The sequence below is a fragment of the Jatropha curcas genome, chromosome 2, assembly GCF_041381405.1.
Source record: "Jatropha curcas cultivar XTBG-Jc1 chromosome 2, XTBG_Jcur_1.0, whole genome shotgun sequence".
Lineage (NCBI taxonomy): Eukaryota > Viridiplantae > Streptophyta > Magnoliopsida > Malpighiales > Euphorbiaceae > Jatropha > Jatropha curcas.
This window is the reverse complement of record NC_143152.1, coordinates 27,819,807-27,839,093: the sequence shown is the minus strand read 5'-3', so window position 1 is coordinate 27,839,093 and position 19,287 is coordinate 27,819,807. Positions and strand designations below refer to the sequence as shown.

The window sequence follows — 19,287 nt, the reverse complement described above, 5'->3', positions numbered from 1 at the left end:
ATTTTTAAATTTGATGTCAAATGCGTATTGATCCATTTTTTTTTTTTTTGAAAAGAAATAATGCAACTTCATTACCTCGAGAAAAGAATATCCAACAAAAATTATGGAATAGTATCCCACTCTTTAACTCTAGCAACTAAGGATGCTTTGGCAAGCTTATAAGTACCTATGTTAGCTTGATGCCTAACCCATCTGACCTTAATATCAGACCTATCAACTAAAAGAGTTTTAAACTAAGCCAAATACCGAAAAATCCAAAGCACTAGAATGTAAAGCATAATAGACCTCTTCAGAATTAGTATATAAAAAACCATTGCCTGACATCTTAGAAATTGCAAAATTGATCGCAAAACGCAAAGCCACCGCTTCGACAATAGCCAGTGTTGGGGAACCATCGTAGAAACCTGACAATGCATAAATGAATCTTCCTTCTTCATCCTCAAAACAAATACGGTAACCAGCTAACTGAGCTACCTGAAACACAACACCATCAACATGGCCATGCCATACACAATCTCCACTATTCTCAATCAAGTCCATGCGATTCTGCCCTTGTCTATCTATAGCACCGTGAGGATTCATTCTTGCCCAAACCATTTGCTAACATGCAGAAGCAACTTGATATTCATGTAAAGTCTGTACCGCCTTCTCATGACATGCTACGCTCGAGATAAACTTGTTTTGCCAAAGGAATAAATTTCTAGACTACCACGCCTGCCAAGCATGCATGACAAAAGCCTCCACTATCGAAGCCTCCCTGGATGATGACAACCTGCATGAAAAAGTCTAAAAAAGAAACGTTAGCACTTGGCACCCTTATACCACCAACGGCCCATATATCTTGCACTCTCCTACAAAGAACTAGAGCATGATCCACATCTTCAATATCTTGACAAAAAGGACATCGCCTATCAATATTCACTCCCCTTCTCATCAACCTATCCCTAGTAGGTAAAATATCTCTCAAGTTTCTCCACATAAAGTCTCGCACTTTCGAGGGCACGTTCAAACTCCAAATCTTCCCCCAACACACCCCATTTAAACCAACAGTTCCCCTCACCAAAACCCGTAATGCTAGGAAATAAGATGATTTAACATTATAAACTCCACGTTTTTCAAAATGCCATACCAGCTGATCCCTTCTCTCACAGGTACTAAGAGAAGTATTAATAATAGTTTGAATATCCCTAACACAAAAAAGATTCATCAACTTTTCTATATCCCACCTCCTCTCCCCCTCCCAAAATAAATCCTTAACTTTCAAATTTACAGGTACAAAATGCTTCCCATCCTCCACATAAAAGGAACTATCATTGACTAACCAAGGATCACTAGCCTTGCTAATACTGTCACGCCCTGACTCTAATCACCAGAGGAATTGTCCGCTTTGGCCACGGGATTGTGCCCCAGCCTAATCTGGCCAACACATACACCCGCCCTCATGGTTTTGTCCCACACCGCAGGTGAAATGGGAAACTTTCCGGGAGGTCACCCATCCTAGGATTTCCGTTAAGCGAGCACACTTAACCCTGGAGTTCTTTCAACTCTCCAGCCATTCCACCAAAAGGCGCCTCTAATGATTAGTTTCCCCCTTTTCGATATATGATTCGATTCATTCCTATGTCCCGCATTCCACTACCCTAGCTAGCCTGCCATCCTAGGATCGCTTCGCCGGGTCGGGATGTCACAAATACTCTCCCCATCTCCAACTCGCCATCGAACTCCTTGTCTCAGGACCATGCTAGAAGACAAGATACCCTTCCACACAAAAATAGGATTATTACCCAGGACTATTGACAAAAAATCTTCATCCGAAAAATATTTTGCTTTGAAAACTTTATAAAAAAGAGTGTATGGATTAGTGAGAAGACGCCAAACCTGCTTGCCCAGCATAGCCAAATTAAAACACTTGAGATCCCTAAACCCCATTCCTCCCTCCCTTTTCTACTATTCATTTTATCCCAAGATAGCCAATGAATCCCTCTCCCCCCTTCTTTCTTCCTGCCCATCAATAGTTATTCAAAATTTTTTGAATCTCATCACATAAACCCAATGGTAATTCAAACACACTCATACAAAAAGTAGGAATAGTTATTAACACAAACTTTATGAGAACTTCTCTACCCACCCGAGATAAGAAACTATTGGACCAACTATTCACCCGTCTCCAAATCCTATCTTTCAAAAAATTAAAAATATTCTTTTTGCTCCTACCCACACACTATGGAAGACCCAGATAGCTCCCTGTCTCCATAGAATTACGAACTCCCAAAATATTAAAAATATAAGTTCGCACCTCCTCCCTAGTATTAGGACTAAAAAGGATACCTGATTTTGAGAAATTAACCGCTTGGCCCGAAGCTCTTTCATATTCCCCTAGAATACCCTTGACTCTCCTAGCCTCCATGGCATTAGCCTTAAAAAAAACAACGAATCATCAACAAATAACAAATGGGAAATCCTAGGACATCTCCCCCCAGCTTTGCCTCCATGTACCCAACCCTGCCTCTCAGCTTCATAAAAAAGAGTAGAGAGACCCTGTGCACAAATAAGAAAAAGGTATGGCGACAAAGGATGTCCTTGACGTAAACCGCTCCCAAAAATAATCTCCTTCCTATTAAATAACACTGAACATTTGACATCTCTAAAACACATAAACATCCATCGCACCTAACCATCGAAAAAACCCAATTTATAAAGCATGCCCTCTAAGAAATCTCGGTTTACTCTATTATAGGCTTTAATGATATCTACCTTCGACGCGCATGTTTCCGCGCTACCTCCTGTCTTTCTTTTCAAATTATGCAACATCTCAAAAGACATTAAAATATTATCTGTAATTAGCCTCCCGGGAATAAATGCAGAATGAATTTCTGAAATAATTTTTGGAAGTACTCTCTTTAATATATTCACTAACACCTTACATAAAATCTTATAGAGCATGTTACATAAAGAAATCGGTCTATAGCCTTTTAAATGATCATGCTTATCAATCTTAGGAATCAAGACTATAAGGGTATCAGTAAGGATAGGAGGAAAAATACCTTCTCGAAGCCATTTATTGTATCCCTGCACCACATCAGACCGTATGATTTTCCAAAATTTTTTGAAGAATGCTGGATTAAGACCATCCGGACCTGGGCTTTTATCTGGATTCATTTGAAAGACTGCCGCTCACACTTCCTTTTCCACAACTGAGGTAATAAGCGTGGCATTATCATCAACACTAATACATGGCTGGATCAAGCTTAATAAATGAGCACTGTCAGAAACAGATTGCCGAAAAACATCTTTGAAATAGCTTAGAACCAAATTTTGCAACTGCCTAGAATTAAAAACCATGTGGCTGTCCAAAGTGCAATGCCCGTCAATCCTGTTAACTCGTTTCCTTGCTTTCACACTAGCATGGAAAAACTTACTGTTTTTATCACCCTGTCCCATCCAGAATTGCTTTGCCACATGTCGACGACGCAAATCCTCCTCCATTAAAATGCAATTCCACTCATCTCTGAGATCCTATCAGTACCAGTCGGTTGCAAAAATCTATTAGATTCCATCAAGTTCTTAAACAGTCTCTCTCTTTTCCAGAAATTAGAATTCTTTTCCCACCCCCATTGCTTTAAGGCCTCAATACAAATCTGCTTTCATTGCATCACATCACCCGTTGGAAACGACTGCCATGAAGCTTTTACGATATTGAAAATACCTTTCTCCGCCAGCCACCGATTCTCAAAATGAAACTTCTTATCGTCGTTTCAATCAAACGACCCATTCGTATTAATGAGAATGGGATCATGATCTGAAGTGGGAGCCACAAGGGTCTTCGCAATAGCGTCAGGAAAAGATGATGACCAGCCTGCATTACTCATTGCTCGATCCAGCTTCTCATGAGTCACTACCTGACCATTACGTACCATCCGCCATGTATACTGGTACCCCGTCGATGGAATATCACAGAGACCACATGTTTCACAAAACTCATTCAAAAGGAATGAAGGATAGGCATTACCCCCCAAATTCTCTTCTCCCACCACTAAATCGTTATAGTCCGCCATGCATAACCAAGTGTTGTGCGGTGCCCACTCAATGGGACCCACATTTGAAACAAATAAATAAAAAAAAAAAAAAGAGAAGAATGGAAAACATGGTAGGATCCACACTTTGTTGAAAATAGAAAATGGTAGGTACATGTAGTTTGAAAAAAAAAAAAAAAAAGGGAAGTCTTTGGTAGGTGATCCGCTGGTAGGTGGATGCGTTAATCACGCATCCACCTCTCCTAATCAAGCTTCCACCTCTCCTATAAATAGGAGATGGTGCTAGAGCTTCAACACACACAACCGAGCGACAGAAGAGAGTGTTTGAGAGAATTTGAGTTTTAGAATTGGGTTCTAAAACTCGGGTAGAGAGAATAGTGAGGATAATTTGGGAAACACTTTGAGTGCAACTATTTTGTATTACTCTCTTTGTAAGCCTACTATTTTTAATAGTGAAAGAATTATTCAGTTTTTGTTTCGTGGACGTAGCCCTAACAGTTAAAGGGTGAACCACGTAAATATTTGTGTCATATTTCTATTTTTCCGCTGTGTTATTATTCTCGTAATTTTATTGCCGGGCCCTAACAAGTGGTATCAGAGCCGAAGGTTTTCCGGATCCATGGATATATTTTGAAAATAAATATACCACGACGACAAGAAAATTACGCCGAGTCCATTGGTGCAGTCCGTTCGGAAAGACGTTGCAGAATCGACTTAGTGATGAATAGTAAAATAGTAACTCAAAGTTGATAGTGAACAGTACTATTGGCGCTACTGTGTACGTTTCAAGTAAGCCCAGCACTATTCACGCATAGTACTATTCACGTATACAGTCACTATTCACGAATACTACTATTCACGTATACGGTTTTTTGTTGGTGATAATATTCTGCACAAGTTAAAAATGGACGACAGAACAACAGGCACAATGGTTAGACTCAACTCATCAAACTATGCAGTATGGAAGATATTAATGGAAGATCTTCTATGCTGTAAAGATCTTTTTGAAACGATTGAGTTGAAAGGAGTCAGGCCAGCTTCAATAAATGAAAGCGATTGGAAGTCAATTAACAGAAAAGCAGTCGCATCTATTAGGCAGTCTGTTGAAATGAGCATCATAAATCATATCGCTTATGAGAAAGATGCCTATTCAATTTGGAAGAAGTTGGAGGACATGTACGAGCGGAAGAATGCCCAGAATAAAGCTTTTTTAATTAAAAAGCTTGTAAATCTGAAGTATAGAGATGGCGAAAGTGCTTCAGATCACTTGGGCAAATTTCAAGAAATAGTGAACCAACTGACGACGTCAAAGATAATGTTTGACGACCAGGTACAGGCACTATTCTTATTGAGTTCCTTGCCGGACAGTTGGGAGACACTGACTGTTACGCTCAGTAATGTGTCGGAGGGGAATCTGACCTTAACCACAGTTAAGGAAAGCATTTTGAATGAAGAAACCAGACGGAAGGAGAATGCTACGAGTAGCAACTCAGATGCACAATAACAGAAAAGAGGGGGAGAAGCAAAACTAGATACACCCAAAATCTAGACAAACGTGACAGTTCACGGAGAAGATCCAAGTCAAGGAAAGGTGTCACTTGTTATCATTGTGGCAAGCCCGGGCACATCCAAAGGCACTGCAGAAAGTGGAAGAAGGAACGAGCCAAAGAAAGTGATGAGGAAAAAGACAATCCGGAGGTAGCTTCAGTAGCTATTGATGCTAACGCACTTGGTGATGGTAGTGCACTGATTTCTCATGCTGGTCTCAGTGAGTGTTCCACTAGTCAACAATCTCTATGGATTATTGACTCTGCATGTTCTTATCATATTTCTTCAAAGAAGGAATATTTTTCATCACTTACCCTCGGAGATTACGGCTACGTCAAGACTTTAAATGGCACATATGTGGAAAATTGCGGCATTGGAACAGTATGCATCAAAAGCAATGCTGGTTTTGATCTCTGGTTGGAAGATGTGAGATACACTCCTACGGCAAACTTCAATCTGATCTCAGTTCATTGTCTTGATGAATTGGGCTATGCAAATCTGTTTGTTAACAGAACGTGGAAGCTTTCCAAAGGTAACTTGGTGTTCAGTAGAGGAAGAAAATTCAACACCCTCTACTACACCCAGGCTAAAGTTTGCACGGGAGTGGTGAATGCAGTTGAAGATTCATCTGCTGAGTTGTGGCACCAACGACTTGGTCATTTGAGTGAGAAAGGAATGGAGACTCTCACTAAGAAGAAAATGCTATCTTTGAAAGGTTTGCCTCTGAAAATATGCACTGATTGTTTGTCTGGTAAACAACATAGAGTTTCCTTTCAAAGATCTCTTTCTCCATCTAGAAAACCTGGTGTTCTAGAATTGGTACACACTGATGTTTGCTCAATGGGTGACAAATCCTTGAGTGGCTGCTCATATTATGTTAGCTTTATTGATGACCATTCTAGAAAGGTGTGGGCTTTCCCAATAAAGTCAAAAGACCAAGTGCTGGATATGTTTAAAATCTTCCATGTCAGTGTTGAAAGACAAACGGGAAGAAAGCTAAAATGTGTTAGAGCTGATAATGGTGGTGAGTACAGAGGTCCATTTGAGAAGTATTGCTCAGAACACGGCATCAGACTTCAGAAGACAGTTCCCAAAACTCCACAGCAGAATGGAGTTGCAGAGAGAATGAACAGAACCATTGTTGAAAGGGTTAGATGTATGCTCTCTCATGCTAAACTTCCAAAAAGCTTTTTGGCTGAAGCAATGAATACTGCAGTTTACTTGATCAACCTTTCACCTTAACCTCCCTCAATGGAGATGTACCAGAAAAGGTGTGGTCAGGGAAAAATGTTTCTTACGATCATCTTAGAATATTTGGCTGCAGGGCTTTTGTTCATATTCCAAAAGATGAAAGATCCAAGCTTGATTCGAAGTCAAAACAGTGTATCTTCTTGGGTTATGGAAATGATGATTTTGGGTACAGATTATGGGATCCAGTTGAAAAGAAGCTCATCAGAAGCAGAGATGTCGTATTCCTGGAAGACCAAACCATTGAAGACTTTGAGAAAAATGAAAAGCCAAAATCTATCAATGAGTTTCCTGTTAGTCTTGATGCAGAACCTCGTGTAGAACCACAAAATGATGAAGAAGATGATGATGAACCTGTTCAGAATGATGCTGAACCAGCTCAAATAGAAGAACTGCCTCAATTGAGAAGATCTGCGAGAGGCAGGATACCTTCCCAGAGATATTCTCCTAATGAGTATGACTTGTTGACTCAAGGGGGAGAACCAGAGAACTATCAAGAGGCAATGGAAGATTGTAAAAGAAATGAGTGGCTGAAAGGCATGCAAGATGAGATGGAGTCCTTGCATGAGAACCAAACTTATGAGTTGGTGAAACTGCCTCAAGGTAAGAAGGCACTGAAGAACAAATGGGTGTTCAGGTTGAAGACTGAACAGAACAACTCACAGCCAAGGTACAAGGCGAGACTGGTTGTGAAGGGATTCGGTCAGAAGAAAGGAGTTGACTTTGAAGAAATTTTCTCACCCGTTGTCAAAATGTCTTCTATCAGAGTTGTGCTCGGATTAGCAGCTAGCTTGAATTTGGAGATCGAGCAACTTGATGTAAAGACTGCTTTCCTCCATGGTGACTTAGAGGAGGAAATTTATATGGAGCAACCAGAAGGGTTCAGAGTCAAAGGCAAAGAACACTTGGTGTGTAAATTGCAGAAAAGCTTGTATGGCCTCAAACAAGCTCCCAGACAGTGGTACAAAAAGTTTGACTCTTTCATGGTAAATCACGGGTATGAGAAAACTACTTCTGATCATTGTGTATTTGTGAAAAAGTTCGCAGAATGCGACTTTATTATTCTATTGTTATATATGGATGATATGCTTATTGTGGGCCAAGATGCTAAGAAAATTGAGAGCTTGAAAAAGGAGCTTGGAAAATCCTTTGCCATGAAGGATTTGGGATCGGCAAAACAGATACTCGGAATGAAGATCTCCAGAGACAGGAAAAAGAGAAAGTTGTGGCTGTCTCAGGAAAAGTATATCGAGAAAGTTCTCAGTAGATTCAACATGAGCAATGCGAAACCAGTTAGTACTCCACTTGCAAGTCATTTCAAATTAAGTCTCGATCAATGTCCTTCAAGTGAGAAAGAAAAAGAAGAACTGAAGAAGATTCCTTATGCATCTGCCGTTGGTAGCTTGATGTACGCCATGGTATGCACAAGACCAGATATTGCTCATGCTGTTGGTGTTGTTAGCCGATTTCTTTCAAATCCAGGTAAAGAACACTGGAATGCAGTAAAGTGGATTCTCAGATATCTTAAGGGCACTTCCAAAATGTGCTTATGTTTTGGTGATAATAGACCTGTGTTAGATGGTTACACAGATGCAGACATGGGTGGTGATGTTGATTCGCGCAAATCAACTTCTGGATATCTGATGACTTTTGCAGGTGCAGCAGTTTCTTGGTAATCAAAATTGCAAAAATGCGTTGCACTCTCATCCACTGAGGCGGAATATATTGCCATTACAGAAGCTAGCAAAGAACTCTTGTGGATGAAGAAATTCCTACAATAATTGGGTGTAGAACAAGAGAAGTACATTCTGTTATGTGATAGTCAAAGCGCGATACATCTCAGCAAGAATTCGACCTTTCATGCAAGGTCAAAGCACATTGATGTGAGGTATCATTGGATACGTGATGCGCTGGAGATGAAGTTATTTCAGATTGAAAAGATTCACACTGATGATAATGGCGCTGATATGATGACCAAAGCTTTACCTACAGAGAAACTTATCACTTGCAGAAAGATAGCCGGTATGGCTTGTGACATCCTACCGAGTCGAGTCTTTGCATAGTCGAGTCTTTGCATAGAGTTGAGTTGAGTCGAGTTGAACCAAACCCGGTTGGGGTAGAATGGGTTTATAAGTGGATTTACTTGCCCTAGAATATTAAGTTGAGGTATTAAAAGGTAACATGTAGAAATGTAGGTCTTATTTGGTAATTGCATCATACAATTAAAGAGATGGTTGGGAAGTATACGAGCCTTCCATTTGACCTTGCGTTCTTCATTTTCTTCACCTTCATCTTCAACGTTTTCTTCATCTTCATCTTTATCTCCTTCATCTTTCTCTTCATCTCTTTCCCTTCTCCATCCATTTTCATGGTAGTTAAGCATTAAGGCAACCTCTAGTTCTCCAAGTAAGTAGAATTTCTTGAAGCTTTATGCTATTCAACCTCTAATTGAGTTATATCGTAGATAAGTGAGAAGAATTTTTATTATAGGTGAAGGAAGTTCAAAGAGTGTAGAGAAGAGAAGCTAGAACAGAGCTCACGCGTTTTTGGAGTAAAGGTTTGATATCTCTTGATTTTTATTATTGTCTTTGCATGAGAATTTGTGTGGTGTGTTGCTATTGAGACAATATATTGCTTTATGTTGGAGAATGGTAGTGGTGAGAAAACAGGGGAGGTATTGAGTTTATGTTGAAAACAGGGGAGGACTTCATCTTGATTTTGAACCCATTTAATGATGGAATTAGGAATTGTCACAGAAGAGTTATTTGTTCCTTTTTGTGTTAGCTTTACACGCGTTTTGGAATCATTCAATTTGGAGTTGTATATTGAGAGTTATGGCCAAAAGAATACAGACTGCACAGAATCACGTCGCGCGCTCGCGCATGCTGGAAAGCACGTCGCGCTCGCGACTTTCCATTGCGCGCTCGCGACTTGAGTCAGGTAGCTCTCTGACTCTCAATTGCACAACTCGCGCTCGCGAGGATCACATGCGCGGTCGCGACTTTGGCCAGAAGCTCTCTGACTCTCAGTGTGCGCATCTCGCGCTCGTGAATCACACAAGCGCGCTCGCGACTTCATCTCGCGCTCGCGACTTGTGCTGCGCGGTCGCGACTTCAGCCAGAAACACACTGACTCTCAAGATGCACAAGTCGCGCTCGCGACTTTCACATACGCGGTCGCGACTTGAGCCAGAACACTCTTTTGCCTTTCATTTGCTATGTAATTACATTCCTTTGCTCAACATGCATGCATCCAATCATTTTACAACAAAAATACAACATAAGAACATGGATTAAAACAACATGTAAGTATTTATATGATGTGAACTCAAATCAATATGATGAACTATGAAGTTGTAAAACCATTTATGTGCTATTGTGTTACATTGTTGATATGCTAATATGAAGCTCCATTGAGGTTGGGTAGAAACCATGTAGATAAGGCTATGTCGCGACATAGAATAGCAGATCTGCGCCCCATACAGTTTGGAACTCCGGCTACAGGCCGTTGAGTGGATATGATTAAACCGTGCGGTGCAAATCCGGTTAGGGGCACCAAAACGGACAATATTGGCATAGGCGAATCCGGTTCGGGGCCTATAGCATACAGTTTCATCCAGTTTCATACAGTTTATCTTATCACTTCGGTTTCACTATAACCTTATGGAGCCATACAGATATTTTAACTTGCTATTGCATGAATCATACAGTAAAATAAACAGTAAGAAAGATCATGAAGGTAAAATGAAAGCCGCATGTTATGTGTGATTATATGTGCTTACATAATGCTTTTTGCTTATATGTGTGCTTATTGTTGTTTTATGTTGAGATATCCACTGAGCTTTATTTGCTCAGCGAGTTACCTGTTTAACTCGCAGGTTTTGAGACTAGTCCGTAGAGGGTCCGTTTACAACTGCTGCCGTTCATCTATAGAAGACTCGGTCTTCAGGGTAGAAACTCATTTTGTTATTCTTTTTATGGCATGTACAGGGCACACAGTTGGGCCCAATCCATTTTGTAATTAGTATCATGTCTTGTAAATATTCAGTACATTATTACTATAAGCAATTTCAGCATGATATTAGATTCATTATACATTATGATTTCAGCATACAGTTCATACAGTCAACCAGTTTGTAGCGTCTCGGCTCGGTTTATTCGGGTTTACGGGTGGACCGGGAAGGGATGTTACATGGCTAACGTCCCCACTTGAGTGTGCAGGGGGAGATTTGTTGTGCGGTGCCCACTCAATGGGACCCACATTTGAAACAAATAAATAAAAAAAAAAAAAAAAAGAGAAGAATGGAAAACATGGTAGGATCCACACTTTGTTGAAAATAGAAAATGGTAGGTACATGTAGTTTGAAAAAAAAAAAAAAAAAGGGAAGTCTTTGGTAGGTGATCCGCTGGTAGGTGGATGCGTTAATCACGCATCCACCTCTCCTAATCAAGCTTCCACCTCTCCTATAAATAGGAGATGGTGCTAGAGCTTCAACACACACAACCGAGCGATAGAAGAGAGTGTTTGAGAGAATTTGAGTTTTAGAATTGGGTTCTAAAACTCGGGTAGAGAGAATAGTGAGGATAATTTGGGAAACACTTTGAGTGCAACTATTTTGTATTACTCTCTTTGTAAGCCTACTATTTTTAATAGTGGAAGAATTATTCAGTTTTTGTCTCGTGGACATAGCCTTAACAGTTAAAGGGTGAACCACGTAAATATTTGTGTCATATTTCTATTTTTCCGCTGTGTTATTATTCTCGTAATTTTATTGCCAGGCCCTAACACCAAGGAACAAAGCGAATGCTATAAGAAGGTTCCAAGCCATCCGCCTCCTACTACGATCCGGCATCCTATGATATCCCGTTATTCTCCACTCCAAACCCGCCGAAGACACCAAACTATCAATGCAATGATTCAAATAACCTGTAACAGTAGGATTACAACTACTTCTCTAAAGTAAACCCAGTCCTCCACTACGTCCAATACAGTCCACCAAAAAAGAATTTTCGAAACTAATATTGATCCGATTAATTTAAATTCGCACTATAGGCTCACAAAAAAGATAAATCGTTTTCTTTTAAGTGTTTAAAGAAACTTCATACACGAAACTCGATAATTATTTCTCTATTGATATGTTTCTAAAATTGAGAAATGAATTGATAAGATGAGTTATAAAAATTATAGAAAGATAATTATTTTATTAGGCTATGTTTAATAAAAGCTTTTAAGGTAGTATGTAATATGGTCAAAATATTGTCTCCATTATTATATTATTTAGTGACATAATATTTATTAGTATCTAAAAATTGAAACAATAAATTATGCAATTGACAACAATTAAAATAATTAGTATATTATTAAAACAATTAACATTTACAAATAGAATTTCAGAAGATATAAACATAAAATAAACTTAATTAATATTCTTTAATACAAATAATTTTAGATAAAAATAATTTATAAAGTATGATTGATAAAATGTAAACAAAAGAATAATATAAAGATTGATGTATGATAATTGTCACCAAAAGCAGCCATTTCAATCCACTAAAAATTATGAATGCTTATCCACTGCGACTAATAATTGATATATACATCACAACTATTTATCATTTTTTATTGCTTTTAGTTTTATAGTAAATTTTATAATTTTATAAATTAATGTTTTAATCATTTAAATATATATATATATATATATATATATATATATATGTAAAATAAAAAAATAAGTTCGGGAGATAAAGTTATTTTCTACCAAATAAACAAAACTTTAATCATATGAAATGTGGATATGCTGTATATGGTTAAATTGAATGGTAGAATTTACTTAATGGGCCTTCTTTTTAATTTATACTATTGTACATAAATATCATTATTATATATAAAGAGAATCGTTAGCTTCGTTTGATGGATGACAGAACATCATGAAAATCTCTGGTGTTTCAGTATTTAATTTTAACTTATTTGAAAAAAAAAAAAAAAAAAAAAACTTTTGAATAGAAATAGAGCTCCCTCCTCCAATTTCTCTCTTCTTTAATAATAATTATACATAAATTAGATAAAATTTATTGTTGTTATGGAAATTGGTGACTTTTGTGTGACATACAATATTTTATAGATGTACAAAATACAACCAATCATCTTCGCTCCTTAATTAAATTTCACCTAATTTTTCTCTCATTCTTAATTCTAATTGTTAATCTTCCCTTTTCTCTCTTTTGCTCTCAAATAATCTTTCTTTCTTGCATGTATGAAATTAGGAAAGAAACGTATTATTTTCTCTTTCATGTCTCTCTAATTATTCTTACAATATACAATGACGCTTAACAATTACAATATATATAATGATGCTTTTACATGACGTTCATTTTAGAGGGTTTTTTTGCAAATTTGAGGCTTAAAACATCGATGATGGATACGTGGTTATGTTTTCTGTGAAGTCTAGTAGTGTAAGAGAAGTGATTCATTTTTCTGCCGACAAAAATACAAGAATGGTGTATTTTAATTTTTCATAATTCAATTACAACTTATAATATGATATTTTATTTAATCATGGTCTTATAAATTGTGCTTTTGGTTTGATAAGGTTTATTTGTTTATATTTTCTTGTCAAATTAAATTTTCTTATGTATATGTGAATTAGTAATTCATGAAATTAGATATTATATTGAAAAAATGCAAAAAATTATATGATTAAATGTAAGAGAAGAGTTCATGTCAATTTTCCAAATATTCCTAATTGTGGATGCAAAAGCCAAGAAAAGGATTAGATGCATATATGAGAGTAACAAGCTAAACTCCATCTTTTTTTGCTTTCTTTTCTTTTAACTCAAAGGATGGCTTAACATGCCAATTTGCTTCTTTTTTTTTTTTGCCTTAAAATATTTCCTTTGAATATCTGCACATGTCAAATTGCTTTTAACTAAATAGAAATTGCATAAACTTTACTGAAATAAAAAATTCAAGGTCCGTTTGTAAATTGACTCAAAAGCATAATACCGCATGATGGGCTTCATGTCTATGTAAGGTTGCAATTTAGCTGAAGCCATTTAAAATTTCACAAATTCAAACTTTCCAGATGGCCCAAGCTACTTGGGCCTGGTGACCGGTAGACTAATAACAACTCGGACCCTTTTCCCTTTATTGGGCTGTTTGTCGTCCTACACCATTTTCAAAAAATAAAACTACTTACACCTAAATTATAATTTATTAGAAATTAGAAATATAAAAAATATTCTTATATTTTTTACCTTAGAGATTGAATCTTGTAATCCAGTGGTTTCTTATTTTGGTACCATAATAAGATCTAGATTTTTTAAATATAATTTATTAAAAATGATATCATGTATTATAAATATTCGTATAATTGTAGCTAAAAAAATTTATTTACCTTTTACCTAATTAAAGAAATTATTGATAGTGGTGGCCGATATAAGCCGGTTATAATATATGGTGATGACTATCAATAATTAATAAATTAATATTATATAGTTAAAATAAATTTATAGTATTTGAAAAATGTTTTGTTTTATTGACCCGAAAATATTTTTTGTTGAGTGATTTTTCTAAACATTTCAAATATTGAAAAGTCTAAAAATATTTTTGTAGACAAATTAAGTTCCAAAAATAAATGGAGACTTAAAATTTAAAAACAGGAATTTTTTATATAATAAACAAAATAAATAACTGTTATTTATTTGTAATATCTCTATTACATTAATCAATCAAGTTGTTGCAAACTTATAGACTTTTGCTAACAAATTACAACCAAAGGAATTTGACTACATAAATCTGGACTAAACTAAATATGAATTTATAGACTTCTACGGGAGATTTGCATTTTTTGCAACAGAGAGATAGACAAAGCGCGGTGGACCGCCATTTACGCCACTCATCTGTCCCCGACAAACCAAATTTTATATTTTCTATAAAAAAAATCATATCGATAAGAGAATTAATTAATTAATTAATCAGTGTCTGTGGTAAGTGGGAACTGAAAAAAGAGAAAAAGAAAAAGAAAAAGAAAATAAAAGCATAAAAATAGTGAGTTTAAATTAATCATTGACCAAAAAGGGGAAAAAGTAAAAAAAAATGAGGATTGGATCCACAAGTCAAGTCCCCCAGAAGTAGGTGAAGTTTGCTTCCAGTTCTTGAACTGAAGAAAGGTTTATTTTTACTTGAGTATTAAGAAAAGACAAGACCAATTTGGCCAAATGGAGGTGAAAACTTCAACACATGAGTTCAGACAGGAGCAGTAAAAATTATTATATGTTATATTCATTTGTTTATGTCTTAGAAAACGACAGAACAATGTAAAAGGTATGCAGTGACAGACAGTGCAGGGCGTTGTCGTTTTACTGTCTTTTTATTTTTATTTTTATTTTTATTTTTAAGTATCTCACTTACCGTTTGTCCAACGCTCAAGTCTTCGATTTTCATTTTCCCAGAAAAAAAAAAAAAAAATATCTCAGTTTTGTGTTTGAGCTTGACACGCCATTTTTTTTGCTTGCAATTTAAGTTATATGTAAGTAATGAATGACATTGTCTAGTGCTCTTCAATCCCATTATTGCTTGCCGAGTTCCGGTCGCCTACAGGCTCGTATTGGTTTTAAATTTTTCAAAATTTTCTATTTAACGGAATTATTAGATGAGACGAAATATTAAAATAGATTATAATTTTTTTTTATTTATTAAATTGATAAAAATATCTAAATTTAAAATATCTCATTTTTTATATTAGCAAGAAAATCAATAATATTAGAATATAACGTTTAAAATAAATTTTAAATATTAAAGTAAGATTTGGTTTTGATTACTAATAAAAAAAGTGGCTAGTTTGATATAAAAAAATTATTGAATTGAAAGTAAAAATTTTTTCTAATAACAAAAACTACCCTTATTCAATTATATATGTAATTAAATCAAATAATTATTCTCAGTTTCTTTTTTGTTTTTTCTTCCTTTCAACTTGAATGGGATTCAGTATGCTGTTTAATTGTAAAATAAATAAATAAAATAACAAAACCCCTCGCCCTAGTCCCCTAGTTTGGATGGCCCAGGGAGTAATTAAAAAAGCGTGAGAAATGCCACGTAGATCACACATCGGATTCTCCTTTGACCAAAAAATAAATAAAAACCAAAATTAGAGAGTGGGAGAGAGTCTCAGTGTATCGCAGTTTTTAAGAAGAAAAGAAAAGCTTTTGAGCACTTCGCTCCTCTGTTTCTTCTTCTTCTTCATTTACTACTTATACTCTTTAAATTTCTTCCACTTCCTCCATCTCCTTCCTCCGCTACTGCCAATCACCCACATCCATACCCATTATTATTTTTATTCCTCTGACTCCATCATTAATGCCTTATGGGGTTTCCAATCTCTAAAACCTTACTCCCCCGCCTCTCTCGCTGCTTTTCCGGCGAACTCTCCGCCTCGATTCTTTCCCTCACTCATTTTTCTTGCTACCTCAAATTCTTTCCAATTTTTTAACCTTCTTAATCTCAACTCTTCCCTTCAAGTGTTACAGTTTCCTTTTCATTTTTATTTTATTTATAAAAATAAAAAATTGGCGGGTGTTATAGGGTTCTTCCACATTAATGCGAGTTAGTTTGTGGGAAGATCAGTATAGGTTTGCTTTTAGTACCAGTGAGTATTTCTAATTTTTTTTATTTATTGGTTTTTTTTTAATTTCAAAATAAAGAATCGGAAACAGAAACTACAGTGGAAAGAGGAAAGTGGGTTTCCTGTGGATTTTGTTTGTTTTATTCCTTTACTCCAAAACTTAACCCATTGTCTTTTCGAATATCTCTCTTCGGGTTGTTGGTCCTGTAACTAGTTTGATCTTCAATCATTTGTTTTTTAAGTTTATTATTTTTATTTTTTTTTTGAAAAGAAAAGCTCTGTTTCGTGTGTCCTCTCCCTGCTGTTGCAGCACCTTCAGCGCTTCACTATTCTCACCTTCTATTCTCTAATTTTAGATTCAAACTATTCAGAAAATAAAAAATATATATATATTTTTTCTCTTTATTGTTAGTTGTAACCTCCATATCATTTTACATGTGAAGCTTCCTCTCTCTTTATTGTTGTGATTTATTCCCATCATGGTTTGTCCATATGGCTTAGCCTTTTTATGCAGTAGCGTTTTTTCTTTTTTAAATTTTTCATGAAGGCCTTCCTTTTTTAGCAGAAATTGTTTTGAATATGAAATTGAAGAAGATGATGTTATTCAACTACTTCGTTTTTCTTCTTCTTCTACTAGTTCCTGTTTTTGTAAAGTCCTTAGACCCATCTTTCAACGATGATGTTCTTGGGTTAATAGTTTTCAAGGCTGGTCTGCAGGACCCAGAGTCTAAACTTACTTCATGGAATGAAGAGGACGAAAATCCTTGTAACTGGGTTGGTGTCAAATGCGACCCTAAAACCCAGAGAGTGACTGAATTGGTCCTTGATGGCTTCTCTCTTTCTGGGCACATTGGCCGTGGCCTGATAAGGCTGCAATTTCTTGAGATTCTTTCACTGTCAAACAACAATTTCACTGGTAATATAAACCCTGATCTTGCTCAGCTTGGGGGTTTGCAAGTTATCGACTTGAGTCATAACAATCTCTCAGGTATTATCCCTGATGGATTTTTTAAGCAATGTGGGTCGTTGAGATCAGTTTCATTTGCTAGAAACAATCTTTCAGGGCAGATTCCTGAATCTTTGAGCTGGTGTACTACATTGGCAGCAATTAATTTGTCGTCTAATAAGCTTTCTGGGGAATTACCATCCGGATTATGGTTTTTGAGGGGCCTTCAATCCCTTGATTTATCTGATAATTTGTTGGAGGGAGAGATTCCTGAAGGGATTGCAAATTTATATGATTTGATAGCTATTAATTTGCAGAAGAACAAGTTCTCTGGAGAGCTTCCAGTAGATATTGGAGGTTGTGTGCTTTTGAAAATTCTTGATTTTAGTGAGAATTCTCTGTCTGGTAACCTTCCAGAGTCGTTGCGGAGACTTAGGTCTTGTACTTCTCTTAGATTAAGAGGGAATTTATTTGCAGGTGAAGTTCCTGCGTGGATTGGTGAATTAACAAATCTCGAGCGTTTGGATCTTTCTGCTAATAATTTTTTGGGTCGAGTTCCAGCTTCAATAGGTAACCTTAACTTACTGAAGGAATTGAATCTGTCTGTGAACCATCTTACAGGAGGGTTACCAGAATCAATGGCTAATTGTCCTAACCTTTTGGTTCTTGATGTAAGCCAGAATCGATTGACTGGTAATCTTCCTCCATGGGTTGTCAAGACGGGTTTAAAAAGTATCTCACTTTCTGGGAACAGCCTCAGTAAGAGTATGCAATATCCTTCAGTTACCTCCTTGGAAGCCTCTACTGAAGGTCTTAAGGTCTTGGACCTATCATCAAATGTCTTATCTGGTGAAATTCCATTCGATATTGGGAACCTTAGCAGTTTGCTGGTCTTGAATGTATCCAGAAACCGACTCTTTGGTTCTATCCCATCAAGTATAGGAGAGTTAAAAATGTTGCAAGTTCTTGATTTGAGTGATAATAAGCTAAATGGAAGAATTCCTTCCGAAATTGGAGGAGCAGTTGGACTAGTGGAACTGAGATTAGAGAACAACTGCATAACTGGGAAAATTCCAATTCAAATACAAAATTTCTCCTCTTTAACATCTCTGTAAGTCTTATCTTGCTCGTATGTTTTACTGTTTTTTTCTTTTTTTTTTTTTTTTTTTGCTACATAAAAGTTATATTTCCCTGATTCTTTCTACTACTATTACAAATGTTTGATGCCACTGTGATCTGAGAGTTTGAGTTTTCAGCTGGTTTTCCTAAAAAAATGTTGATGGAAACGCATTAATCATCACATCCTAACAATTTCATTGTCTATTGTTCTTGTATACTGATTATGTATCAATGGCACTTGAGGCATTGATGGGAAATATGGAGTTTTATTTGATGCCGGAAGCTGAGCTTTTATTTTCTTTTCCCAGTTTTTTTATACTGCTAAAACTCATTCTAGATTTTCAGTGTTCATATATTCCCCAATTCTCCAATAGATGTATGAGCTGATGTCTTTGTGGTGGTAGGAATTCATTGAGAAAGTCTTTTTTTTGTGTGCTTGTGGTGCTTGTTCCTTTTATGTAGTTGTTATTGTTTGTTATTCTATTTGGAATGAATCTTCAACTTAAAAAAGCATAATTCAGAAACTTGATGCAGTTTAAGTGTATATATATATTTGGATTCTTGTGATTTAGAACCTTAGATAAATGGGTGAAGAGTTGATAAAGAACAGTGAAAGAATATGATATTCAATAAATCTGGTGCTCTTGCATTGCTGCATTTGCTTTATCGTATTCTTCTCTTCCCATTTGTCTGTAGATGATATTTTAGTGATTGTAATTTCAAACTGTAAATTAAGGATCCTAGTTCTAATAAATTCTCTTTCTCTCTTTGTC

The 19,287-nt window shown here is 36.3% G+C and overlaps 1 protein-coding gene across 1 annotated transcript in view; it reads left to right on the top strand.

Moving 5' to 3' along the window:
- Positions 1 to 16,002: 16,002 nt before the first annotated feature.
- The window catches only part of LOC105649103 (Leucine-rich receptor-like protein kinase family protein), a 7,545-nt gene continuing 4,260 nt past the window's right edge, over positions 16,003 to 19,287 (top strand). The window contains exon 1 of the mRNA XM_020685244.3: positions 16,003 to 18,506. Coding sequence (XP_020540903.1) covers positions 17,029 to 18,506 — 1,478 coding nt within the window. The 5' untranslated portion in view covers positions 16,003 to 17,028. The remainder of the gene's footprint in view (positions 18,507 to 19,287) is intronic.